Source organism: Orcinus orca, chromosome 12 (assembly GCF_937001465.1).
Source record: "Orcinus orca chromosome 12, mOrcOrc1.1, whole genome shotgun sequence".
Lineage (NCBI taxonomy): Eukaryota > Metazoa > Chordata > Mammalia > Artiodactyla > Delphinidae > Orcinus > Orcinus orca.
In genome coordinates this window covers 79,891,575-79,918,836 of record NC_064570.1, presented here as the reverse complement: position 1 = coordinate 79,918,836, position 27,262 = coordinate 79,891,575, and the positions used below count along the sequence as shown (strand labels likewise).

Here is a 27,262-nt window from a genome sequence, read left to right as displayed (position 1 = left end):
GAGGCGCACGAGCTCAGTAGTTGTGGCGCACAGGCTCTCTAGTTGAGGTGTGCAGAGTCGGTAGTTGCGGCACGCGTGCCTAGTTGCTCCGCGGCACGTGGGATCTTAGTTCCCTGACCAGGGTTCAAACCCGCGTCCCCTGCACTGCGAGGTGGATTCTTTACCACTGGACCACCAGGGAAGTCCCACCCACAGAATCTTTAAATACAGCTTGACATAGTTCAGTTAACTCCTTATATGCCTTAAGAGATAGGCAACACCATAGTGTAGATTGGTGAGCCTTGGTCACCAGAGTTTCCTGTCATCAGCACACATTTTAGGCTTTTATCCTATTGTATGTTTCAAGTTCTTGTTCACCTAATTTTCTAAAGATGGATGGTAGAAGGGTAAAAATTAAAGACCCCAAATTTTTAATATTCTGATTTACCAATTTTTCTATCCAACAAGCATTTTCTTTTTATTTCCTAAGGGTTTTCTCTTGCTCTTTGGATGTGCAACTTTATGTTTTATTTAACACTTATACTTTTTCTAATTGAAGTATAGTTGATTTACAGTGTTGTGTTAATTTCTGCTGTACAGCAAAGTGATTCAGTTATACACATATATTACACATTCTTTTCCATGTTCTTTTCCATTATGGTTTATCACAGGCTATTGAATATAGTTCCCTGTGCTATACAGTAGGACCTTGTTGTTTATCCATCCTATATGTAATGGTTTGCATCTGCTAATCCCAACCTCCCAATCCCTCCCTCCCCCACCCCCCTCCCCCTTGGCAACCACAAGTCTGTTCTCTACATCTGTGAGTCTGTTTCTGTTTTGTAGATAGGTTCATTTGTGTCGTATTTTAGATTCCACACATAAGTGATATCATATGGTATTTATTTAACACATTTTAACCACAGTCAGTAGAGAAGCCGCCAGCCAGCAGGTTCTCAAACGGCCCACGTTGACCCTTTTGTACATAAGCGATGTCCCTGTCACTCATGGACTCTCTCCATCACTGGGGCACAGCCAGCCCCCAAATTACTCCCAAGACCTGTGTGGCCAGGCCTCCAATTACCACTGTTTACTTAACTTGCCCATTTTGCCGCTTGTTTTGTTCATCCTCTTAGGCATGGTTTGATCTCCGTGCCAGCCTGAAATGAAATTGTCAGAGTGCTTTGCTTTACAGAGACCAGCTGCTCAGAATCTGCCGTGCTGATGGCCACCCTCACTCCTGTGGTCTCTTTTGCCCCAGGAAAAGTGGTCTCTCTTCTCTGTCTCCCTCTGCCCTCTCCCACTGAATAATTCACTCTCCTCTTTCCACTCAGAATCTGCAATTGTTCTCTTGAATCAACTTAACTCCTTCATGCCTACTAGTAATCTTGATATATTTTACTTCCTCTCAAAGCATAAATTACCTTTCTGATCACTCAGTAAATAGATATAACTACTTTTTAAAAAAATGTTATGCCCATCCTCTAGAACAGGCGTTAGAAATTAAGCTGATGAACTAATTTGGACAGTCAGATATAGTTAGTAAACAGAAATCCAAATAAGCCTCCAATTATGATACAACAAACTGAAGTGAAACATTTCCAGATGATAATATTTGGGGAGATTCCAGCCACCTTCAGCAGTTCTTACTTTCTCCAGCTGATTTTGCTTCTTCTGCAATGGCACACGCAATCTCCACTGTTTGTATGCAGGTCTCCGTGGTAGTGGGATAAGGTCTGGGTAGGATAGGGCAGTGAGTACGGGTCGTTTTATAGCTAAGTTACCACCAGCGTGAGATTTCTGCACCGTTTTCTGTCTGCTGACACCCTGGAAGTTTGCCAGTGAACATGTTTGTAATCTTTGCCACTGAATTGAAAGTATCCCATGGACCAGTGAAGTTCTGAATGTCCTTATTAATAAAACGAAAACTGGATTATTTTTAAAAGCTACCAATAGGAAAGAGGTCTCTCTGACAACCTGTGTTTCTTACCTCTTAATTTTATAAATGCGAAAGAAAAGAGAGGGCTGTTAGCGCCTCTGAATTAACTTTCTCCTGAAAATTTTAGGGTTAAATAAAAAGACAACAATTTCCAAATTTATAGCTTCAAAAAGATTGATCCCAGTGCCTCCGTTTTCTTTGGATTCTCTGCTTAGCAAATAACGCTTTCACATACTATTAAAACTCCATAGAGAAATAGCCAAGTATATGAGGATCGTAAACCAGACATCACAGTATGTGCCAGCACATCCCGTTTTATTCTGCAAAGTGTAAATTCTGCTGCCCTGCTCTTACGCCACCCGTTTCCGTGAGGAATGTTCCCTCTGGGTCTACAGTGTCCCAACATTGTGGAGATCACCAACCAGAGGGACAGAGCAGCGAGTCTTCAGAGAGATGCACACCCCGTGATTACTATCTGTAGTAACTGTTATGATGCACCTCTCCTCCTTACTTCCCCCCTCCCAAGTTTCCTGAACTGATGGGATGGAAAACCTTGAAAGAGAACAGGATGCTGTGACTCCCACAGACCTCCCCTGGGGGTTTATCATCAAAATTTATCGGAAGTGTTCCAGAGTCTGATCAAAACTCCGTATAAAAACACCCAGCAGGGGCTTCCCTGGTGGCGCAGTGGTTGAGAATCTGCCTGCCAATGCAGGGGACATGGGTTCGAGCCCTGGTCTGGGAAGATCCCACATGCTGCGGAGCAACTGGGCCCATGAGCCACAACTGCTGAGCCTGCGCGTCTGGAACCTGTGCTCTGCAACAAAAGAAGCCATGATAGTGAGAGGCCCGCACACCGCAATGAAGAGTGGCCCCCGCTCGCCACAACTAGAGAAAGCCCTCGCACAGAAACGAAGACCCAACACAGCCAAAAATAAATTAATTAATTAATTTTTAAAAAAACTCACTTTAAAAAAGAAAAAAAATACCCAGCAGATTTTTTTCTAATAATAATCCTTCACATGAATCAAAGAAAGGTTTTCCTTGTATTATGAAGAGTGAGACAGTTTTATCCGTGAGAGACTCTAGGCTTGGGCCTGATCAAGAAACAGAAGCCCACATACCCTAAGTCACTTAAAAATTGTAAACCAAGCTAACAAAGTGCTCAATAAAAGGTCTTTTAGTTTCCTACTGACAAAAAGATCTTTGTAATGACCAAGGAGGTCAAGTTTCAATTTAGAATCCTGACTGTGCAGAGTTCTGGGCTTGGCCGTGGCTCATCTCCTGCTGGGACCTCCACCCACCCCTTCTGTTCCCACCCGTTGGCCCTGCCCTGAACCCACCTGGACTTTGGGGCATCCACATTGGTGGTGCTGTCCATCCTTAGGAGACTGGACCCCAGAAAGATACATGGGCTGGCCCCGGATGTGGGCTCGGGGCCATCTGGGTAGGAAATTCTAGGCTCCCAAGGATCTGGAGGCTTAGTGTAGAAGGGGGCACGTGGGCAGGTGGGTGGGCACATCCTCTTGATCCCCGCGGAGGGAAAGACTCCATCCTCTGTGAAAGATCAGGGCCATAGGAGGGACTGAGCGGGGCCCTGGAAAGCACAAATGGAGGATTTCAGGGTCCTACTGAGATGACCTTAGTGCCTAGAATATCATAGGTTGCACTTAACTGTACTGATTAACTCATTTTGTAATTTGATCTTTGTCAAAGTTTGTTGGCTATGCAGACCCTTTATATCCATCCCATCTGGTAGGAAATCACGGCTCGTGCCCCTGCGATAAATGTGCGTAACTAAGAAGGTGGGAGGGAACCACAGACTCCTCTTCACGTGAACTTCGCCTTTAAGAGCTAGTTAAACCCATTTTATTCTGTCCCGTTTCTCTGGACAGTATTCATTCCTTCCTTTCAGTAATTGTCTTGTAAGTTGTTCTGAGTTTATATGTCCCTCCCTCTGTACAGAGATGCACAGACACATGTGCTGCCTGATTTTCCGCTGTGGATTGGGAAGGTTGTAAGCCTGAACACAATTAATTCCTGCTCTGTGGCTGGTTCAAGCTACACTGAGTCCCCAGATAAGAAACTACCCGATTGGCCCATCACCCACTATTTAGGGTGCCTGGTGCTCCGACCTTGAGTCAACATGGGGCCCTCTCCATCAGTGGTGACTGGTTACATAGGACAAGTCTCCCTGAGATCAGCTGTACCCCTGGCTCAGACTCTCTCAAAAATTCCCACCTGTCTCTTTAAGTTGCCCCGCTGGGTCTCTGAAATTCCTGAAAAGAATCTCAAATGTGCCACATAGCCCATATTTCAAATCAGACCATCCCGATGTTGATGAAAATCCATCCAGTTGGTTGGAAGGAACGTGGTGAGAAGCTGAGAACCTACTTTGTTTTATACAATATAGAAAAAAATTTACTCATGTCCTTTGTGATCTCAAACTCTCTTTTCTGCCCATAGTAACTAGTGCAGTGAGGTCATTGCCACACAAGAATTAGGAATTTCGTTTGTGCATGTTTGTTTCAGAATATTAAGCTACTAGGAAAGGACCCCTCTATGTATTGTATCCTGCAGAGTACCTGACACAATGATGATATTAACATTATGTATTGCTAGATTCTCCCCCTCTAACCCCACATTCTCTGAAACAACACAGAGAAGAAAATTCCCTACTAACTCTCTTGTTAGAAGAGGAGCCTTATTTGTCTAAATAGGAGACTGTCAAGGGTCGATTCAGTAATTCAAGTCTCAGATCTAAAGTTAGAGAACTGAGCATACTCTTCACAAAACTACTATTTTATCTTTGTTCAAATCCACACTGATTTTATTTAGAATACTATGTACTATGGTACAGGATAGGCTGCTGTAATAAGACACCTACAAGTAGAGTGGTTTAATCAAGACCCTCATGTAATAGTGCCGGTGCACCGTCCCATCTGGGGCTGGCCCGGGCTCTGCCAGCTTCAAGACATGCTCCCATACTGACTTTCAAAGTGGCTGCTGCAGCTCCTACCATCATATCCCCATGGAGAGGGGAGAAGGGAAGGGAAATGTGGCCAGGCCTTAGCTGGGAGGATGGGGGAAGTTCTATCACTGGAGAGAAGGGTAAGGATGGATACTTGGGGCATGAAGAGTCTCTGTGACATGTTGCCACTTACTTATGCTTCATTCTAAAGAGCATTTTGAGTTAAATATGTGAAAGATACAGAAAGCTGTGCTTTGAGTTGAACACGGGGAATTAGAGTCATTCAGCTTGGAGACCTAATCTATGCCAAATACCTTGAGGTCTTACAGGGTAAGAGTAGGTAACTTCAATAGTGCTGGGAACCGACCCTAGAGCTTTACCTGATCGTCTCATTTACTGCCCAAGACAATCCCCCCATTTCATAGAGGAGGAAAGGGAGACACCGAGAGACTAAGTAAGCCGCCTACAGGCTCAGAACTAATACGGGGTGGGGCTGGGACCTGAATCCAGATGGTCTGACTCCAGAGCTGCCCCTCAAACCGTTTCCGATCCAGCCAACGTGGAGTGTATTAGGCTGCCTTTGGAAACTGGAAGAGAGGAAAGATTCCCTGAATAGCAGTACCTTGAGTTTAAACTTTTGTTTTTTTGAGGAAAAACCTGAAACATGCAATAAAACATTTGCTTTTTAGTAGGTTTCAGCCTGAAGTATTGTTGTATTTTTTCGGTCAGGATGGCAGACAGTTAAGTAGCTATTCTAGGTTTACACTCAATAAGTGAAATCCAGCTTCAATTAAAGTGTTAATTTAGAACAAAGAAGAGTTAAAAAATGGATTTGATCTAAATGTGATGTATTTTACTCCTGGGCAAATAAATCTGAGGCTTTATTTTCTAAGCATCAAATTGGTTTTTTTTTTGGTTTGGTTTGGTTTGGTTTTGGTATTTTTTGTCTAGGAGGACTTTTACTGTATTTGCTCATTCTTTGTTTTTAATTTTTATTTTATATTGGAGTATAGTTGGTTTATGTTGTGTTATTATTTCAGGTGTACAGCGAATTGATTCAGTTATACGTATACATATATCTCTATTCTGTTTCAGATTCTTTTCCCATTTAGGTTGTTACAGAATATTGAGTAGAGTTCCCTGTGCTATACAGTAGGTCCTTGTTGGTTATCTATTTTATACACAGTAGTGTGTACAAGTCCATCCCAACCTCCTAATTTATCACTCCCCACCTTTCCCCTTTGGTAACCATAAGTTTGCTTTCTATGACTGTGGGTCTATTTCTGTTTTGTACATAAGTTCATTTGTATCATTTTTTTAGATTCCATGCTTAAATGATACCATATGGTACTTGTCTTTCTCTGTCTGACTTATTCACTTAATATGATCATCTCTAGGTCCATCCGTGTCGCTGCAAATGGCATTATTTCATTCTCTTTTATGGCTGAGTAATATTCCATTGTGTATATGTGCCACATCTGCTTTATCCATTCATCTGTCAATGGACATTTAGATTGTTTCCATGTCTTGGCTATTGTACATAGTTCTGCAATGAACATAGGGTTGCATGTATCTTTCTAAATTATAGTTTTATCTGAATATATGCCCAGGAGTGAGATTGCTGGATCATATGGTAGCTCTATTTTCAGTTTTTTAAGGAACCTCCAGAATGTTTTCCATAGGGGCTGTACCAATTTACCTTCCCACCAGCAGTGTAGGAGGGTTCCCTTTTCTCCACATCCTCTCCAGCGTTTATTGTTTATAGACTTTTTGATGATTGTTTATAGACTTTTGATGATGACTGGTGTGAGGTGATACCTCATTGTAGTTTTGGTTTTTTGTGGGTTTTTTGCGGTACGCGGGCCTCTCACTGCTGTGGCCTCTCCCGTTGCGGAGCACAGGCTCCGGACGCGCAGGCTCAGCGGCCATGGCTCACGGGCCCAGCCGCTCCGCGGCACGTGGGATCTTCCCGGACCGGGGCATGAACCCGTGTCCCCTGCATCGGCAGGTGGACTCTCAACCACTGTGCCACCAGGGAAGCCCCTCAGTGTAGTTTTGATTTGCATTTCTCTAATAACTAGTGAGTGATGTTGAGCATCTTTTCAGGTGCTTCTTGGCCATCTGTATGTCTCCTTTGGAGAAATGTCTATTTAGATCTTCTGCCCATTTTTTGGTTGGGTTGTTTGTTTGATATTGAGCTGCATGACCTGTTGGTATATTTTGGAGATTAATCCCTCGTCAGTCGCAAATAAATTTGAGGCCTTATTTTCTGAACATTGAGTTGTTAATAAAATAAATTTAGGCATATCCATGTAATACTTCAGACCAGGGGCCCCCAAGCCCCGGGCCACGGACCAGTACCGGTCCACGGCCTGGTAGGAACCGGGCCGCACAGCAGGAGGTCAGCAGCGGGCAGGCGAGAGAAGCTTCATCTGCTGCTCCCCATGGCTCCCCATCGCTGCCAGTACCGTCTGAACCAACCCCAACCCCCGTGGGAAAATTGTCTTCCATGAAACCGGTCCCTGGTGCCGAAAAGGTCAGGGACCGCTGCTTCAGATCACTTTTTAATCAAGACAAGCTGCAGTAAGTCCATCCCAGTATTGGGGGCTTAATCTCGTCCTCAGACAAATTAGGTGATTATTTATCGCCAGGCGCTTTAACTTGTATTTAAATCATCACATTTATCGAACAAGAAGATGACCTTATACAGTATCCACTCCCTAGATGTATTGGTTTGCTCGGGCTGCCATAATGAAATATCACAGACTGGGTGGTTCAAATAACAGAAATTTATACTCTCACAGTTCTAGGGGCTGGACGTCCAGGATCAAGGTGCGGTGTCCCCTGAGGCCTCTCTCCTCAGTTTGCAGGTGGCTGCCGTCTTGCTGCCTTTGGGCATCGTGGCCTCTCTGTGCGTCCTGATCTCTCCTTGTAAGGACACCAGTCACGTGGGATTACGGCCTCCTTAGGGGGCTGATTTTAACTTAATCACCTCTTTGAAGGTCGTATCTCCAAACACAGTCGTCCTGTAAGGAGCTGAGGGTTAGGACTTCAACCTATGAATTGGGGGCAGGGGGTGGGAAGTGGGATGCAGTTCAGTCCAGGCCACAGACACACTTTGGGAACATGGAGGCTGTGACGCCAAGCGGTTTGCAGCAGTGAGGTGTCCAGCACGTGAATGCTCCTCCCTGACGCTTCTAGCCAGAACAGGATGGGGGGCAGGTGGTGTGTTTCTGTGACTGTCCACCTCTTTACCTAAATATTTGGGGGCAGCCTTATTAAATTTAATATGCAGATTATTTAAAAGCCCATCTTGGACTTGGTGTTGCTCACGTTTTCACCAGCTGGGCAAGAGGAAAGGCTGAGGTCGCAGTAGCGAATGTTTTCCTGGAAAGCTCAGTATGGTGAGTGGAGTAAGCAGGTCTGACGGCAGGTGTTCTGGGCGGTCAGAACGATGCGGGCTTCTCACCAGAGAACAGCTGTTAGCCACAGATGGGCTGGAAAGCAAAGGTCAGTGATCAGCACGGACCAGCCCCTTTTCTAAAGCCATATCTGCAGAGAACTTAAGGTGTGTGGCGGGAAAGGAAACACCTTGCCTCTTTCGGGTTATGGGAATGGAATAAGGGAGCTTGGCTACATCACTGGGAAAGACTGGAAGAATTCTGAAAATCTCATCAAGGGCACTTATTCCATCCATCTCACAAAAAGATTCTGAACCATCCTATTTTTAGCTTTTTGAGCACTGTGTATCTTTCATTATAAACCTCTTTGGAAAATGGGAAGAGGAAAGAGAAACAGTAGACGTTACGGCTTGTAGCATTAAACGGGAGAATGAATGAGGGAAACCATAAAAGTCCAAGAACCCTCTTGCGATGTTCTAAAAATATTCTTCAGACCTATGAAACTTTTACAAGTTGTACTTATCTTGCATGGGATGAAATATAATCAAGAACCTTGGCCCAGCACAAAAGGAACATTTTTGTTTGTTTGTTTAAAAATTACCCAAAAACCCTACTATGGCACTGTTGGAACCGACTGCCTAATAAAACTTTCCGACTATGTGGTCACTAGGACACTGAAAGCATCTGACGCCAACAGAATTGCTGGGTCTTTTCTTGTAAAGAATGGCCTCTGGAGATCTGTGGTGTGTTGTACATAATACAAAGTACACACAGCTGTGTGTGGTTAATGCTGGCACTGGGAGGACCAAGACCTCGAGGTCCGTAAGAATCCGTACTAATATAACATCAATACTCATATAACAGCCGCCCCAATGGTACCTAACCATGCATCCCGAGAGCATCAGGTCGGAGGCCACGTGAGGGCCTCCCGGGCTGCACCCACCACTCACTGAACTCGGGTCAACCTGGAAATGCATCCCTCTCAAGGACCTTTACATATGCTGCTCTCTTGGCCTGAAATATAAATCCCCCTTCACCATCGGCGTGGAGTTAAAAGTTCCTTTGAAAATCCCTTGGATTCCAACCTGCGGTGTCTCAGGGAGTCCAGTCCTGTCAGTCGGATTGTTTTGCTGCTGCTTTGTTTGCACAGCAGATGAAGTAGTTGGTTTGTGTTTAGGCAGCCGATTTTAGAGCTCATCGTAAACTCCGGAATTCTCCCCAGGAACTGAAATAAAGTGAAGGAAGAGAACGTCTGCATTTCTCACCTCCTGATTCTGCTAGGTTATGTGCTCATCCAGTGGCAGAGCAAGCCGCAGACACCCCTCACTGTTTAAACTGTTCTCTTTCTTGCCCTCTCCTCCTCTCTCTGTATTATTGGGTTTACGTGAGGTAAATACCTAAAGCCAAATAGATATAAAATAAATCCTCCGTGTTGCACTTACACTGAATCACAATTAAACATGTACTTGCCAGTCGCTCCTACGAGGCGGCGAGCTGCTTGGAATCAGGGCCTCTTTCCTCTCCACGTTTATATACACAGCACTGGCCCGAAGCGCTCAAGAAACGGTTCCTTGAATCAGTCAATAAAGGAGTGAATGAACAAAACATCATATTATCCACAACTTTTCTGTTAAAAATAACTGAATTTTGTCACTGTACATATAAAAAAGTAAATCTTATCGCTGACCTCATTTGTTACTTTCAGGGTCACCAGAAAGGGGCACTTACTCTGTAGGTTTCTCTGTGTGACTTGACAGGACATTATTACTTTTATCTTTTGGACTCCAGTTGTTTAATCCATTAGGTGGTATTCTTTTACTGATTCTTCCAGTTGACGGATGGAATTGACTATTCGTTTGGCATTAGAGACCGCTCTGACTGAAAGATGATTTATCGGACATGATCTATCTTTATCCACCTCTCCAACCAATAATATTAGACCCGGAACTGTTGTGTTTCATCCTGGGCATTTGTCGATTCCCCCCTGCATAGAAACAAGCTCTGATACCACACGACTTACAAAATAGACAACCTGCTCTCATCCTATGTGACTCTCCAGATACTGTCTCTCAATGACTGCAAACCTTTTGGAAACGGGCCAGGCGCTGCTCTGCAGTCTCATCTCTCGCCCTGTCTTCTAATTGATGCTTCCCCTCAGGCCCCCAGGCCCCCTCGAAATCAGCGATACCCCTGGAGGCAGGCACCGTCATCGTGTCTGTGTGTCTGCTCCGTACTAAAGTTATAAGTAGTAATCGAACCTTAATGATTTTACTTCCTGTAACACTTCACTCTTCTGATTTGCGCACCGCGACACGTACCTCTTTTTCTCCGAACCTTAAAAGGTCTTCCCTTGGAGACCCCTTAGCAGCCTTGATTTTCTTCTAGACCTTTAAATGTGGATGTACCCCGGGCTCCGCTGCGCTGCCTCCCTGTTAAACACTGGCGCCTCAGGTCTTTATCCCACCTGCATGCCCATGCCGGTGCGTCCTGTCTGTCTGCTGCCTCCCAACCTCTCCAGCCTTGAGCTGACTCTCGTGCCTGGACTTGCACATCTTCTTCCTGCTTTACTCTCCGCGCCGCTATCTCGGGGACCCCCCCCCCGAACGTCCACCAGAGAACTCAGAATTTCGACCCCCTACAACGAGTTCCTCTCCCTTTCCAGTAAGTGGCACCGTCATCCAACTAGTTATCCTAACCGAAAACCTAGACGCTCGTGATTGTTCCAGTTTTCCTGGACCAGAGCGCGCTCGGGCTGTCAGCTCCACCGCAGGACAAGCTCAAAGCCCCTCCTCGCGTATCACTGCGGCTCCCCCAGCCGCGACCGCGACCGCCGTGTTCTCTCTCCTTAGGTAGGAAAGCTTCCGCGTCCCCTGCTTCTTCCACTCCTACTCTTGCAGTTCATTCCCACACAGCAGCTCGAGGGGCCCTTGGAGAAGGGAGATCAGACCGTGACCCTCGCCTTGGTTTCCCGTCACGGTCAGCACAGAGTCCCCGCGGCCGCCCACGGGGCTGCTCCGCCAGCCTCTTCCCCGCCAGCCTCTCCCCGCGCACGTCTCAGACCCGCCAGGGGAGGTCAGGCCCTCCTCAGGGTCCGCCTCTTACTCCTCTGCCTGGAATATCCTTCCTTCAGACCCTTGCACGGCGGCCTGCTTTTCTACAAGTGGCCTCCCCCGCCCAGCTGATCAAAAGGAATTCACTCGACTGAGACCGGCTCTTCTTTATTTTTTTATGATGATTACCAGTATCTAAAATTATCATTTTTAAAACGATAATTTATATTATTAAGTTATATTAATTTATGCTATCTTTATTTTTTAATTGAAGTATAGTTGATTTACAATATCATGTCAGTTTCAGGTGTACAGCAGAGTGATTCAGTTATACATATACCTATCTATCTATATACCTATTTATTCTTTTTCAGATTCTTTTCCATGATAGGTTATTACAAGATACTGAGTAGAGTTCCCTGTGCTATACAGTAGGTCCTTGGTGTTTATCTATTTTATATATAGTAGTGTGTGTATGTTACTCCCAAACTCCTGATTTATCCCTCCCCCTTCCCCCTTTGGCAACCCTAAGTTTGCTTTCTATGTCTGTGAGTCTATTTTTGTTTTGTAAATGAGTTCATTTGTATCTTTTTTGTCAGAGTCCACATGTAAGTGATATCATGTGATATTTGTCGAAAATTATCGTGTTACCCGACCTGTTTCAGTTATTTATGGTATGTGATATCCTGTCTTATTACTGGCGTAGCTCCAACACCTAGAACGATGCCTGTTAGATTATAGGCCCTTGGTGCTTAATGAGCATTTATAGAATGAATTAATAAGTCAATAAGTTGTTTCTAAATGTAGCATCTCTAAATATGAAAAGGGAGAGTTCATATATAAATAGGACACATTTTGGAACATTCTGTGAGAGAAAATCTGCTCTTCTAAAGCATGTGTAAAATACTTACCCCCAATAATTGGATTTTACTAATTTTTGTGTGTTTGTGAATGTACAAGTTTTCTAATCCTTTTGTTCTTTGTATAGTACTTAGGACAGAAGTTTCAGGTCAAAGGTTTCATGACATCATTTGAGAGCAAACTTCATGTCTTTATCTGGTTAATGATTCTTCAGTGGATACAAGTAATTATTAAATACTGGTGGTATCTTGAACAGACATAACAGTATTTTCTAATATTTAATGGTTTAATACATTATATTGGTATTAAAATGACATATGTAACATATTTATGCTATAATTATAGAGAGATGAATACAAATAATTATATACACTTGTATAGAATATATGTGATTCTAACAATGTTTTCAGATGAACTTGTAAGCCCTTATGAAAATGTATACATGAAAATATCTGTGTAGCTAAACTATTGCTCTGTTTGTAAAATTAATCAGATCAGACGCTGTGTTTTCCTAAACTGTGGTATAATGGAATGATCACAAGACTGTGGTTCAGAACATCAGGTTTCTCATCCAGCTTCTGGGCTAACGAGGGGCATGCTGAACAAGCCTTTGTTCCCACTAGAATGTAAGCTCCATCAGGCAGAGGTTCGTGTCGGTTGTGATCACAGCTGTATCACCAGCATCCAGAAAAGGCAAGGACCAGTGCAAGTGCTGGACAGATACTTGCTGCATGAATTATACTTCTCCAAATGTACAGTTTCCACATCTATATAACAATGTTCCTTCCAACCCTTACATTCCGGATAATAAGAGAGCCCTTGGAATATAAATCAGACAGATTCATGGCTGGAATTGTTTCCCCAGCTGTTACCCGGGCCTTCTACAATTGTCTCGTGCATCAGAACTCTTGTGATGCATATTTACTAACATGAGTAAGACGAGAGAGAACGGCCCATGATTGCCATCTTCAGAAGGACTAAAACAAAAACGTTAAAATGAAAAACTATTATTCAAATCCACATAATTAAGTAAGTATAAAAGAAAGTTCAGTAACCAACCTCTTAAATGATGGTTTTGCAAAGTGTGTAGCACTTACATTTTGAAAGCTATGAAGGTTTAAAACTGCTGTAAGGATTTGGGAACACCCTGTAGATACACCTTTCTTTGAGAAAACTTGATATCGCCATTAAAATACAAATTGATAAAGAAGTCTTCACTTTTAAATTTTTTCTTTTCATTCATTGAACAAGTATGTCATGACAACCACGTCTAACAGGTGTTAGGAAATGCAGGAGAGGCCAGGCTCTGACAGCCTCTCCCCATCATCTGGATGGCCAGGTACACAGAGCCTCCTGGCCGGACTCAGAACCAGCACCGGAAACACTGCAGAGGAAACCTGAGGACTGGGGGCTGCTGACCAGACAGCGGCCCCTCCTGACCGCCGTCACTCACAGCCTCCCCAGTACAGCCACCAGGACCAACCCAGCCGTGGGGGCCACCATCCAGTCCCTTCACGTCCTCCAGACCGATGCTTGATGAGACCTTGACCCCCTTTTTAATAAAACCATTGCTGCTCTGCCCCTGACACTCTCCATCCCCCTTCTCCTGCCTATTTTTATCTGTAGCACAGATTACCAGGCTTATTACGTATATTTGTTGATTTGATCATTGCCTTGCTTGTACACACACACGTATGTAAGCTCCATGACGGCAGAAAATCTGTTACTCATCAGTATATACCCAGCGCCTAGAACAGTGTGGGACACCTGGTTGGTGCCTAGTAAATGTTGGATGGATGGATGCATGGATGGGTAAATAAATGAACAACTGAATGAACAGATACTCTAACCTGAACCCCTTGCAGCTGATTCTCTTAACTGTTTCTCTCCAGTTTTCAGTATTCCCCCACCATATAGATTTAAAATTTGCCCTCATTTTTCTAGCTATCAACCTCATGATTTTCAAAAGAATTTGGTGTTCTGCCCTCGTTTATTGCCTCAGGCTGCCTGGGGTAAACATTTTTCACGATTCTAGTTGGCTCACTTGGGTCATACGCCCTGGGAGCTTGCCCCTTCCCCTCAGGTGGGGTGCAGCCAATATGCACGCAGGGATGGAATATTGCTCTACACGGTGACGTCATACAGGAGCTACATTTAAGAAGGAGGCACAGGATACACATAAATAAACACCCAGACTAAGCTAAACAGCACCCAGAGTGGCCAAAGGTGAAGTCCCTGCCTCGAGGAAGTGTACAGATTCTACAGTGACACGTCCAGTGAGCAACACAGAGACCAGAAAGAGGACAGGTGGAGAGGCCAGAGCCATAGGTGAGAAAATGGGTACGTCCATGGGAAGGTTGCTACAAGGTTTCTAAACGGCAAGTTAGAAGCAGTTAATAAGATCAAACAGATTCCTACCCATTCACTAGCATTTCAACTTCTAAAAATGTACTCTATAAAGACTCCTGTAACAACTGGAAACATCCCAAATGCTCATCAGTAAAGAGATGGTTTAATTGTGATGCCACATAACCATACAATGAAGCAGCACCATCTTTAAAAGAATATGGACCTGTTTGTATTGTATACTTGTGTTTAGTGGGATGAGAAAATGCACTTTCTTATGAGAGCTGTGATTCATACCACTGTTCGAGATACTAAGGATAACGGTGAGGGATATTCCCCACGTCCCCCTCCTTGTAGAAATTAATTTCAAATTGGTGAAACAACAACAAACAAACAAATGAAGCTTTACTAGCAGACGGAGCAGCGTCATGAAGAAATATAAAGTGTGGCGAGGGGATAAAGAATGATGAGGATAAGAAAAAGCCTCCCTGAGGAGGTGATGTTGGAGCAAAGCCCTGAATAAACAAGAAAATCAGAAGGACAGACTCGGGGCAAAGCGCCCAGAAGCAGCATGCTTGGGGTGTCCAAGCAAATGCAAGGAAGGCAGCGTTGAGGGAAGGACAGTGACCACGTGGGATGGGGGGAGGGAAGGTCTGAGAGGCAACCAGGGACCCGATCATATGCGTTTTGGAGCCATGATAACAGTTTGGACTTCCTTTTAATTTTGATTGATAAACCATCAGAAGGTCTTGAGAAGGGAGTGACATATTCCAATTTACGCAGCATGGCTGTTATATAGAAAATATTCCACATTGAGTCCATAGGATATAACCCACGACATCTTTTATTAGACAATTTACAAAAGTGTTGCAGTGACCCAAAATGAGAGGAAAACGTTCAGTTTTCATACAGTTTATTTAGGAATGTGTTTAGGCATCTTCTTCACAGGGGTTTTATGAGGACTGAAAAGGTTATATGTATACACATATGTATGTATTTTATGGATGTGGTTATGTACATAGAGCATTTTTCATATATCATTCATGGGTATTAAATGATACTATGTGAAAATAAAATGGAAAGAAAACGAGAAATGCATATGGAACGTGTAGGTAGGAAAAGCAAGGCAGGTTGTAAAAGTCTAACAGTTTGTCTAACCTTTCGATATTGCTCTAATCAAATAAATGTTTTAGAATTCCATATCCTTGCTATGAATAGTATACTGCCTCGTGCATTTCAAAGGGGCTCAAGAAAGTTGCTCTGAACTTAGAGTTTGTCAAGGAAATAATCAGCCAGTGTGATTCACAGTGGAAGAAGAGAGACAGCCCAAAACTGCTGTCAGAAGGGCTGCAGCTGGCTCGGAAGGCCGCGCATAGCGCGAAGCCTGGAGTTAAGATAGTACCTGTTCTGCCTACCTAGGTTACCTCTGTGTCATGTCAGATGAGATCGTCTATGTTACGGTGTTGCAAAAATCTTTAAATAAAGTGCTGCTTTTTTTTTTCTTTGTGAGGACTGGCAGTACCAACACAGCGGTATTTTTCACGCTGAGTTCCAAGTGCCTCTTCTCTTTTAAAGGACATGGTCCATTCATTTAGGTTTGTCCCTATGCAGTTGGAGCATCCCTGATTAGGAGAAACCTGTTAGGTTCCACAGAACAGTTCGTGCAAAATCCAGTTTTTCACTGAAGTTGACAACTTCAGCAGCAGTAATACAAGGAGTGCATTTTGCCTCATTGGGATACAGACAGCTGGTCTGCCTTCCGCTGCTACCCCTGTGGCCAAAGCATCCTTTGGCAAAGAGATTTAATTAATCAGAGTATTCTCTTGGACACTACTTTTCTGCGTAGATTTTTAATTATATGCATAACTAACTATCGTACTTGCGGAATCAATCGATATTCAGGGGGAATCGTCTAAAACAAACTTAGAGTTTCTTTTACTCTCTCCTATCAGAGTCAGGCCACAAGAAGTTAAAAAGCACCATCCAGAGAAGCACAGAGACGGGCATGGCAGCCGAGATGAGAAAGATGGTGAGGCAGCCGAGCCGGGAGTCTACGGACGGCAGCATCAACAGTTACAGCTCCGAGGGAAAGTAAGAGGCTTCTGCACACCCACGTGGCCCGGGGCCAAGGGTCCTGTAGTCACAGGGCAGTCAGCAAGGCCGCCAGGGTGATCCTGCAGCTTCTTTATACAGCCAGGAGGTCAACCATCCATTTGAAAACAGCCTGACCTCTTTGGATAATACACACACACACACACACACACACACACACACACACACACACACACACACACACGGACACACCTCTGCCCCTGGTCACACAGACATTTCAAAGGGATGAAGAAATGGGCGGGTGAACGTGAATAAACTGACCATGACCGGATGTTTATTGTAGAAATGCCACATTGAATGGGTTCTATCATATGGGAAATTCATTGTCTGGCCCAGTTACCAAAATCTGAATTAAAACTTAGAGGTGTGGAACTAATTGCCCGTATTCCTACTTTTCTCCAAACTATTTTGGGCTCTAAGTTGTTGGAAGTCTAACGTTCTCATAATAGCAACTTCAAACTTCTTGTTTTTAAAACATCACAAATTCATTTTTACCTTAGGAAAAAAGGCCCAGGAGCTATCTGCTTCATTATTTTTCTGATTAAAGAATTTTAGTTAATCCTGAAACTAATTAATTTTGAAAAAATATAACTAGAGTTTTGTTTTGGTTACTTGACATGATTTTTACCATTTCATCTAGATCTTGCACAAAACCTGCATTTTCCTATGCTTGAGAATTTTTCTGGTAAAATTGAACTTTTACTAAGGTGATAGATAACAAGTAATTAGTATCCTACGGTGGGTTACTTGGGGATTGACCATGTACAAGTTTTCCATAATTATTTATTACCATTCAAATATCTTTTACTAATTAATATTAACAATTTATTTTATTTTACTGGCATTTTTCTATTCTGTTCAGAAAATGAAGCACATTCTGCCAAGTTAATGTTCATGCTAGGCTTTCCCATTCCTAAAACTAGTGAATCCCTTTATCTGCTCCAAGGAGTGATATGCGTCCTCCCAGCAAGATACAGCCGAGAACAAAAATCAGCAGGCATGATGTTATGTAGTTAAACTTGCTGACAAAGTACCAATATTTGCTGAAGTATTATGAAGCAATCTACAACTAGAAAACTAGAGACACTATTTTCGGATATAAAAATTAACGAATCTAGATTGGGATTGACATATACACACTACTGTATATGCAATAGATAACTAATAAGGACCTACTGTATAGCACAGGGAACTCTACTCAATACTCTGTAATGGCCTATATGGGAAAAGAATCTTAAAAAGAGTGGATATACGTGTATGTATAACTGATCCACTTTGCTGTACACCTGAAACTAACACAACATTGTAAATCAACTCTACTCCAATAAAAATTTTAAAAAAGTAAAAATTAACAAACCTAATAATATTTACCATGAATAAGCCACTTAACCTCTCATAGATTTATTTTATAGTCTCTAGATGGGATAATAATTAATACCCTAATTCCTTTGATTGTGAAGAAATAATATGTGTGAAAGCACACTGGAAACAATCAATCCTTATAGAAACCTGTTTATTCAAAAAAATACTTATTGAAGTCCAACTATGTAACAAGCCTGGTTCTTGTTACCCAGGAGATGTCAGTAAACAAGAGCACAGTCACTACTCTGGGAGAGCCTGTAGCCTGGGGCTCCAAGCAGTCCTGGTGTTGTGAGAAATAGACCTACGTTAACCAATTCATTTCCATTTGAATTAAATAAAAATCTCAGGTAATATGAAATTTTAATTCTTTCAAAAATGAAGAAATTAAACATTTTGATTTGTAAATAAGAATTTGTACTATGCTATATTCAAGAAATTATTAGCCATTTCTTAACATTTAGCATTAATGTTACTTAATGCTCATGAGCAATTATTTATGTATTAGTTCATGACATAAAATTTTGCACCTTGTATCTTACGTCAGTGATACATTTACGTAGGGATTTGTATTTGTAAAGTGTGCAGAAAAATTACTACATTAAAAACTATAACTGAGCTCTCCTGAATAGAACATCAGGTCTTTTTTTAAACTTTTTATTTTTTATTGGAGTATAGTTGATTAACAATGTTGTGTTAGTTTCAGGTGAACTTAGGGAGGGAGGCAGGGGAGGGATAACTGGTAGTTTGGGATTGACATGTACACACTGCTATATTTAAAATGGATAACCAGCAAGGACCTACTGTATAGCACAGGGAACTCTGCTCAATACTATGTAACGACATCAGGTCTTAAATTGATAGTTTAGACCTTTTCGCAATCAGTGCTCGGCTTCGTGGGCTTGGTTCAGAGGAAATGCAAAGAATCAGTAAGTAAACCGATTGCCTAAGTACTGTTTGATTCATGACCAGAACTCGTCATCTAATGGAAGCTAATGAAAAGAATTCTAGAAGATCTAATGTCTTGATTTTTGTCCTTTTGGTAATAGCTTAATATTTCCTGGAGTGAGACTAGGAGCGGATAGTCAATTCAGTGATTTTCTCGATGGACTGGGACCCGCCCAGCTTGTTGGCCGCCAAACCCTCGCCACCCCTGCAATGGGTAAGAATAATTTTTTTCTGTAGTTAAACTGATGTTTCATGCTTGATAAGATCATCTAAAGTAGCATAATAAAAAAATAATAATAATATAATAAAGTAGCATAATAGTAATACAAGAGAGAAGCAACATTTTAGCTCAGGTGTTGCTGGTTTCAAATGACTATTCTAATTTCTAATGCATTTTTCTAACTTGAGATATGCAAAATGAATAAAGTTAGTCATTAATCTCTGAATTATCAAAATTCTGTTAGAGAGTCTACAGTAAGTCCAAATGTAGGAGAAGGGTAGAATTCTATAGCACGGAAAAAACGATGGATTATTCAATCAAGGAGATTGGCATAAGTGTCTAGCTATGCAAAAAAATATTAATGAAATTACCTCCCTACTTCAGAACTTAAAAAAAATAACGCTTGGGGGGCTTCCCTGGTGGCGCGGTGGTTGAGAATCTGCCTGCCAGTGCAGGGGACACAGGTTCGAGCCCTGGTCCGGGAAGATTCCACATGCTGCAGAGCAGCTAAGCCCATGCGCCACAACTACTGAGCCTGCGCTCTAGAGCCCGCAAGCCACAACTACCGAAGCCCGCGTGCCTACAGCCCGTGCTCTGCAACAAGAGAAGCCACCGCAATGAGAAGCCCACGCACCGCAACGAGGAGTAGCCCCTGCTCGCCGCAACTAGAGAAAGCCCGCGTGCAGCAACAAAGACCCAACGCAGCCGAAAACAAATTAATTAATTTTTTAAAAAATTTGGACTCAATTGTAAAGGAGAAACGGGGTGTAGAAAGACACTGGAAAATACTGAAAATCGCTTAAATTAATGTTTCTATACTCTTGGAGTGGGAAAGAACTTCCAGACCAAAGCCAGATAAACGTCTACTAGCAAAATATGCCATATGTAAAGTTTAAAAAGATGATAAATGGAGAAAATTGTATGCAACATGTGAAATAGGTATTTCCTGAAGAACATGAGATTCCAGCTTGAAAGAACCCATAGAGTAGTCAGCAAAACGCATGAGAATAGGTCAACACAAAGACATCATCGAGAGATTTTACAGCACCAGAGATTGACAGAACACCCCACAAGTTTCCTAAGAGGAAAAATAATTTTATGCAGACTATCAAAACTCTGCTTCTCATTGGACTCTTCAATAATAATACTGGGGGCCTCCCTGGTGGCGGCAGTGGTTGAGAGTCCGCCTGCCGATGCAGGGGACGCGGGTTCGTGCCCCGGTCTGGGAAGATCCCACATGCCGCGGAGCGGCTGGGCCCGTGAGCCATGGCCGCTGAGCCTGCGCGTCCGGAGCCTGTGCTCCGCAACGGGAGAGGCCACAGCAGTGAGAGGCCCACGTACCGCAAAAAAAAAATAATAATAATAATAATAATAATAATAATACTGGAATCCAGAAGATGAGCATGGCCTTCGAAATTCTGAGTAACAATTGATTTCCAATGAAGACTAAAATTGCCAGTCAAATCATCAAGTAAGTATGAGGCTAGAATAAACACATATTCAGACAGGAATGGTCTCAAAACATTTTCCTTATACCCAACATTGCTCGGAAAGCTATTGGAGGATATACTTCAACAAAGTGAACTAAGTGAATGTACAAATTGTGAACTAAAAAAGAGGAATATGCCATCCAGTAAATAAATGCTTCCACACAAGAGAGCAATGGGTGGGATACCCAGGACGGTAGTGAAGGAAAATGTAATAAAACAGCTGCAACGGGCTTTATAAGCAACCTGTCCAAGCTGTATCGATAGCATGTCAGATTCATAAGACAAAATCTATAGAACACCTGATATACTTGATTTTATGGAAGAGATAAACAACCAGGAGAGAGTAAGGGGTTGAATCAGTGATACATCCATAAAAATGTCAGCAAGGGCTTTTTAAAAGACACTTAGTGGGTGTAGGAAAGAAGAAGAGAGTCTAAGAAATGAGAAGTAATCATGGTACTCCAGTTCACTCGGCTACAAATAATGTTGCCTGATCATAATATAAATATTAATATTGGGAGAAGAGGATGACAGCAAATGTAAAGTATATGGTGGGGGTAGGAAGCAGTGAGAGAGAGCAAAATTGGGGGTCAATAATGATATCTAAAACTGAAGAAAAAAGGAAAATATATGTACGGTATTTAGAGATAGGGATGCAAATGCCAAAAAGTAAAAAATAAATCAGTTAAAATACTGAGAATTTTGAAAACAGTGACCTTTGGAAGGCAAGAGGTTGAGAGAAAGGCCGGGAATATTTTATACTAATAACAAGTCTTAGAGAACAGTTTGACTCTTTAAACTATGTGTGTATGTGATTAAAACAAAAACAAAAACCCAAGAGTCCAGGAGCTAAGGTCTGAAACAGAATTATTATAAACAATAAACGATAAGCTGATAAATAATTCAGAACCACAGCATTGATCAATGGACCAGGCAAGTAAAAGGAGTTCACAACTGAGAAAGTAGAGATGACTCAACCAACTAAAAACAATTTAGAGGGCTTCCCTGGTGGCGCAGTCGTTGAGAGTCCGCCTGCCAATGCAGTGGACGCGGGTTCGTGCCCCGGTCCGCGAAGATCCCACATGCCGCGGAGCGGCTGAGCCCGTGAGCCATGGCCGCTGAGCCTGCGCGTCCGGAGCCTGTGCTCCGCAACGGGAGAGGCCGCAGCAGTGAGAGGTCCGCGCAAAAAGCAAAAACAAAAAAAACAACAACTTACAAATAATTATATTTAACGTTTTCGGGGATAAAGTATCGTATCGTTCAGAAAAAGTTGAGCATCTTATAAAAATAGGTAAAGGACATAAACAGGCAATACAAAAGAAGGAATAAAAATTGAAAATATTTAGAAATATGTTCAACCTCCCTAATAATCAAAGAAATTCTACTTATAACTTTTTGAATGTCAGATTGGCAAAAAGTAGGCATGTTGCTCATAACAGTATTAGTGGGCTGTGGGAAATGGGAAAGACAGATTCTTCTGGTCACAGTACAAACTGGCACAACCTTTCTAAAGGATGTTGGCAATATACATGGCATTTTTAAATGTCCATTCAATTAGACCTAACAATTTAAAATCTGGGAATTTATGCTCAAGAAATGCAAAAATGCTCAAGGGTGCAAAAATTCTTTATAAAGCTGTTCATTCTAATGCTGCTTATGATGACAGCAATGTAGATAACCTGTATTTCCACCCAGAGGGATCTGATTAAATAGGTAATGACATGCCCATTCAGTGGTTCATACAGTCAGTAAATTGAGGATATATGGTCATGGTGGATAGATAGATAGATAGATACATAGATACATAAATGCATAGATAGATACATAGATACACGTATAGTTAGAGAGATAGAGATGGATAGATTGATACATAGATATAGTGATAGAGAGATAAGGAAAGAAGGAAGGGAGGGAGGGAGGGAGGGAGGGAGGAAAGGAAGGGAAGAAGGAGGAAAGAATGAATGAACTTGTGAAATTGCTAGGATATTTACCAAAACATTAATGGAGGTTTTCTCTAGATAATGGAAACACAGATAATTGTACTTTTTATTAAGAAGTATTATATAATAGATGACATAAAGGTTAAGAAATCTTATTAGAGTACAAGAATCACTTAAATGCTTCAGTATTGTTGCAGTTAAGTAATTTGTAAACCAGTATGAGACTCCCGTAAGTTAGATTAGCACCAGAAAAATGAAGAGAAACATTTCAAAACCTGATTTGGAGGTAGGGAAAGAAAATGGTATAGGGGAGCTCAAAATATTAGTTATTTATGAAGATCATGAAATTTGGAGTCTCTTATGGACCTCTATTTTTTTAACTGCATGTGACTGCAAAGAAGCTGAAACATTTTGCTTCCTCCACTCACAGGTGATATACAAATTGGAATGGAGGATAAAAAAGGCCAATTAGAAGTTGAAGTGATTAGAGCACGAAGCCTCACGCAAAAGCCTGGATCCAAATCCACACCTGGTAAGGAGCGGTGTTGCCGTTTGGACAAGAGAGTCTTACATGGGCAAAAACTCAAAACATTGGCTGCATTTGAACTTCACATGCTCTATTTTTTCATTATCTGATTGATTAACAAGGCAGCTTTTCTATGTTCTTTCATCGTGGATCAAAGAAAAGCGGATCTCCGGAGCCTGTGCTCCGCGGCGGGAGGGGCCCCAGCGGTGAGAGGCCCGCGTACCACAAAAAAAAAAAAAAAAAAAGGAACAAAAAAGAAAAGCGGATCATAAAAGTGGATCTGGGTTTTCCTTGCACAGTTACTCTGTCAGGAAATATTAGGAAGAGTCTTGTTGTATTAAGACAAAGTGTAGTTATGATGGCTTCTTAGCTGTGTCAGTTATTTTTTTTTTCTGCCCATTTATGAATGCGGGATAAAAATTCAGTTCTAATCACAAAAAGGATGAGCTTTTAGATATAAAATGTGCTTTAAGATATAAACCTGTTTTGTATTGCCAGCCATAAACCAAATCAGTTAGGATAACTGCATGCATTTACTTCAAAAGAGGAAAATGGCGTTAGTGGTAACATATGGGTTTTAAGGGATAGAATTTATGGAACACTGAAAATTTTAAATGGTTTAAATAATCAATGGGAAACTTTCAACAAGCATCTCTATTTGTCTAAGGAAGCATTCTCTAATAACAATTTAACTTGAAGGATTAACTTCTTATCTGTTAATGTTACCTTTGTTCAGCTCCATACGTCAAAGTGTATCTTTTGGAGAACGGGGCCTGCATAGCCAAAAAGAAGACAAGAATTGCACGAAAGACCCTTGACCCCTTGTATCAACAATCCCTGGTTTTTGACGAAAGTCCACAGGGTAAAGTCCTTCAGGTCAGTCATAGCTGGTTTGACTTTTTGCACTGTAACGGGCCCATTATCCATATCAACATTGAAGAGCTGGTCCAACAGGAAGAGAATAAAGTCCAAATTGTTCATTTACAATATAAGTAATATATACTCTCAAAATATCTTTTGGTTCTAATGGAAAACAAGATTTTCATTTTCACTCTCCTTTTCTTCCTTCTCTCCATCCTCTCCTTTTACTTCTGCTCTATTCCCCATCCATTTCCTCTCCTAGGTAGATAGATAAATAGGTGCTAGATAGATAGATAGATAATTGATAGATAGATAATCAGGACAACCAATGCCGATACTAGTTTATTGAGTGAGACATGGGATTCAAAGAGGAAGAAAGGAAAGGACCAGAAAACATTCAGGACGGGTTGAATGTCAGGTGCTTCCTTTTCTAAATGTTTTGACTCCAGTTATTCCCATTTTAAAGATTATGTCTGAGGGTCACAGAGATTAAATAACTTGGCAAGGTTACTCAGTAAATTGAAAAGGGAAGATTCACCATCCCTGCCTGTGTAAAGCAGTTGAGTGAGTTCATTTGGGAACCTCCACTGGGGATTAAAGGGTTGGAAACAGAACCTGGAGCAAGTGTAATGGAAATCTTACCTGACACCAAAAGGAGACAGAGGGTGGTAATTGTCAGTGAGATCACTGACTTATTAACCTTCTGATCAAGTCAAAATTGTCAGGCAAGTCCTCAAGGGCACCAGCTTACAATTATTGTTCAACTTGCCCCTTCACTAACAAGTCCATAATATAAAAGAAATTTAATGAATATTCTCATCCTTTGCTCATACTCCACCATCCACGCACGCCATGGTACAGGGAGTTGGGTTGTTTCGCCCTCCTAGCTTGCACACATTTTCATTTGTATATCTCTGTGACCCTGCACTTTGCTTACTAGATCGTAGTTGCTAAAGACGGTTTTGAATTTATATATACATAAACTTGTGTATTTATTTTTAACATGGTTTATGTAGACAATACCCTCACTGACCAGGGAAACGTGATTTGCGTTCCATCACATCTAAAAATCCTGGTGAAGTGTCTCTCGGAGTACCTGAAGGATAGTACCTTTTTATTACTATACCTCCTTGGTCTTAGTTATATTCACTTCCCCCGCTTCCCTCACTGGCTCACTTTTACAGAATAGTTTGCTTTAAACTGTTCACACATGAAGGAGAGAAGCTCAGGCTTTACTGCAGTTGTCTGTCTCTGCAGGTGATTGTCTGGGGAGACTACGGCAGGATGGATCACAAATGCTTTATGGGCGTGGCCCAGATCTTGTTGGAGGAACTGGATCTTTCCAGCATGGTCATCGGCTGGTACAAGCTCTTCCCCCCGTCATCACTGGTTGAACCCACGCTCACCCCCCTGACCCGCCGGGCTTCCCAATCATCTCTGGAAAGTTCCACCGGCCCCCCCTGCATCCGGTCCTAATGAACTCACACCAGTAAGACTCTACCTTCAGGATAATAATCTGAACCAAGATATTTCATGATCGAAAGAATGGTTGGAGACAGACAATCAACTTGTGTTTTGCTGGTAGTCGTGTTTCAATAATACGTCCCTATCGTTGTTTAAAACCTGGCTTCACATGACAGAACAAGGCAGTTATCAAATACAGGAAGTCAACGTGCTAGTGAGAATCACTGATGCTTCTGACAAATGAGAGAGGGGAAACTGCAAATTCACACACACACACACACACACACACACACACACACACACACACATCCCAAATTGAACTGGAAACTCTCACTCTGTGAAAAGCTGTATTGTACCGGTTTTTTGCACAAACCACAAGCAGTGTTATTTCCCTGGGGTTGACAAGTTTTGTTTATTTGTGTGTTGTTTGTTGATTTCGTTTTCTTGATTTGTTTCGGTTTGGTTTTCACTGTATTTGTTATTTCCACTCGTGTTTGGCTGTGTCATGACAGACAGGCCTAGTGATATTTACAGAGACCCTTCCTTTCTTTTTCCAAAAGCACCAAAAAAAAAGGGCTGAAGCAGTCTCTGTAGCATCTCCTCAGAGTGTGTACAACAAGACAAGATGAGGCCAATGCAGGGTTTCACTAGCTTTCGCTTTATGATCCTTCAAGGTTTTATGTGTAGAAACCCAGAAAACAAAACGTTATCTTCCAAAAACAACCACAGCATCACTTTTTTTGAATGAAGCGCATATCTGTTTGCATTCTAAAACATTAATTTATGTTTTCCACTGTTTCGCATGGAATACTTTTACAGAACCGAGCCTGCAGCTAGTGCTAGGAGCTAAACTAACAGCATCAGCGTACCTTGGAAACACTCCTGGTAATGCCTTTTCATTCCTGACATCCAAAAAAAAAAAAAAAGACAAGACAAGTATATGCTCATGTGTACAAACCATATGTTTGACTTCCCCAAATGGTGACTAGAAATGGACTTGAGCCTCAGACACTTTAAGCAATGCCCGGGCTCCTCAGCCATGTCTCAGTGTAGACACACCACCTGTCCCGGAAAGAGCATGGTATGGGCTGTTACTATTCCACTGGAAATTCCAGTCAAAATATTCTGCACTAAATGAATGTTTTTTATCCAATTTTAATTTACATTTCTTTGAGATTGATGCAAGCACAAAGCTTGATTTTTTTAATGCAAAGTATCTTACTTTTGGGTGGGGGGGCGGGAAATGAAACAAAGTCCAATTTCAATTTGCATTTTCTTCATCTGAGTTTTTCTCGGCCTTGAATTCCCTTGTGACCTTCTGTATATGTGCTACCAACTGCAGGCTCTGCAGGTGCGTTGAGATCTTCTCCCTCCTTTTATGGGTCCCTCCACTTTTGTGATTTCACAGATAGAGCAGCATGACTTGGAACTGTTCAAAGCTGCATGCACGTTTTGTAAAAAAAAAAAAAAGAAAAGAAAAGAAAAGAAAGAAAGAAAAAGCGAAGAAAAGAAACAAAAGGTTATTTAATAATGTATGTTAGTTCCACATAGGCCAGCTTGTATGTTGCATGTACTTGTACAGTTTGCTTGTTAATTACTCTACTGAAATAACCAAGAAATCTAAGCCATCCATTTTTTGTTATAGACATTTTACAGGTTTCAGCCAGACTCAGTATGTGAGTCGGGAGTGAAATGTCTATAGATGGACTTTATTTTTTACCCTCTGGAAAACGTGATGTAGTATGGACCAAATTCCTTCTAATAAATATTTTGGTGTAGACTCCTCCTGTGGGGC

General features: G+C 42.0%; 1 protein-coding gene across 50 annotated transcripts in view; it reads left to right on the top strand.

Moving 5' to 3' along the window:
• The window catches only part of RIMS1 (regulating synaptic membrane exocytosis 1), a 473,493-nt gene extending 447,090 nt beyond the window's left edge, over positions 1–26,403 (top strand). For all 50 annotated transcript variants that reach the window (XM_049695398.1, XM_049695397.1, XM_049695400.1 and 47 more), the window contains 5 exons: positions 16,500–16,638; positions 19,068–19,180; positions 23,047–23,148; positions 23,879–24,018; positions 25,261–26,403. In XM_049695398.1, the coding sequence (XP_049551355.1) occupies positions 16,500–16,638; positions 19,068–19,180; positions 23,047–23,148; positions 23,879–24,018; positions 25,261–25,479 (713 nt within the window). In that variant the 3' untranslated portion in view covers positions 25,480–26,403. The remainder of the gene's footprint in view (positions 1–16,499; positions 16,639–19,067; positions 19,181–23,046; positions 23,149–23,878; positions 24,019–25,260) is intronic.
• Positions 26,404–27,262: the final 859 nt, after the last annotated feature.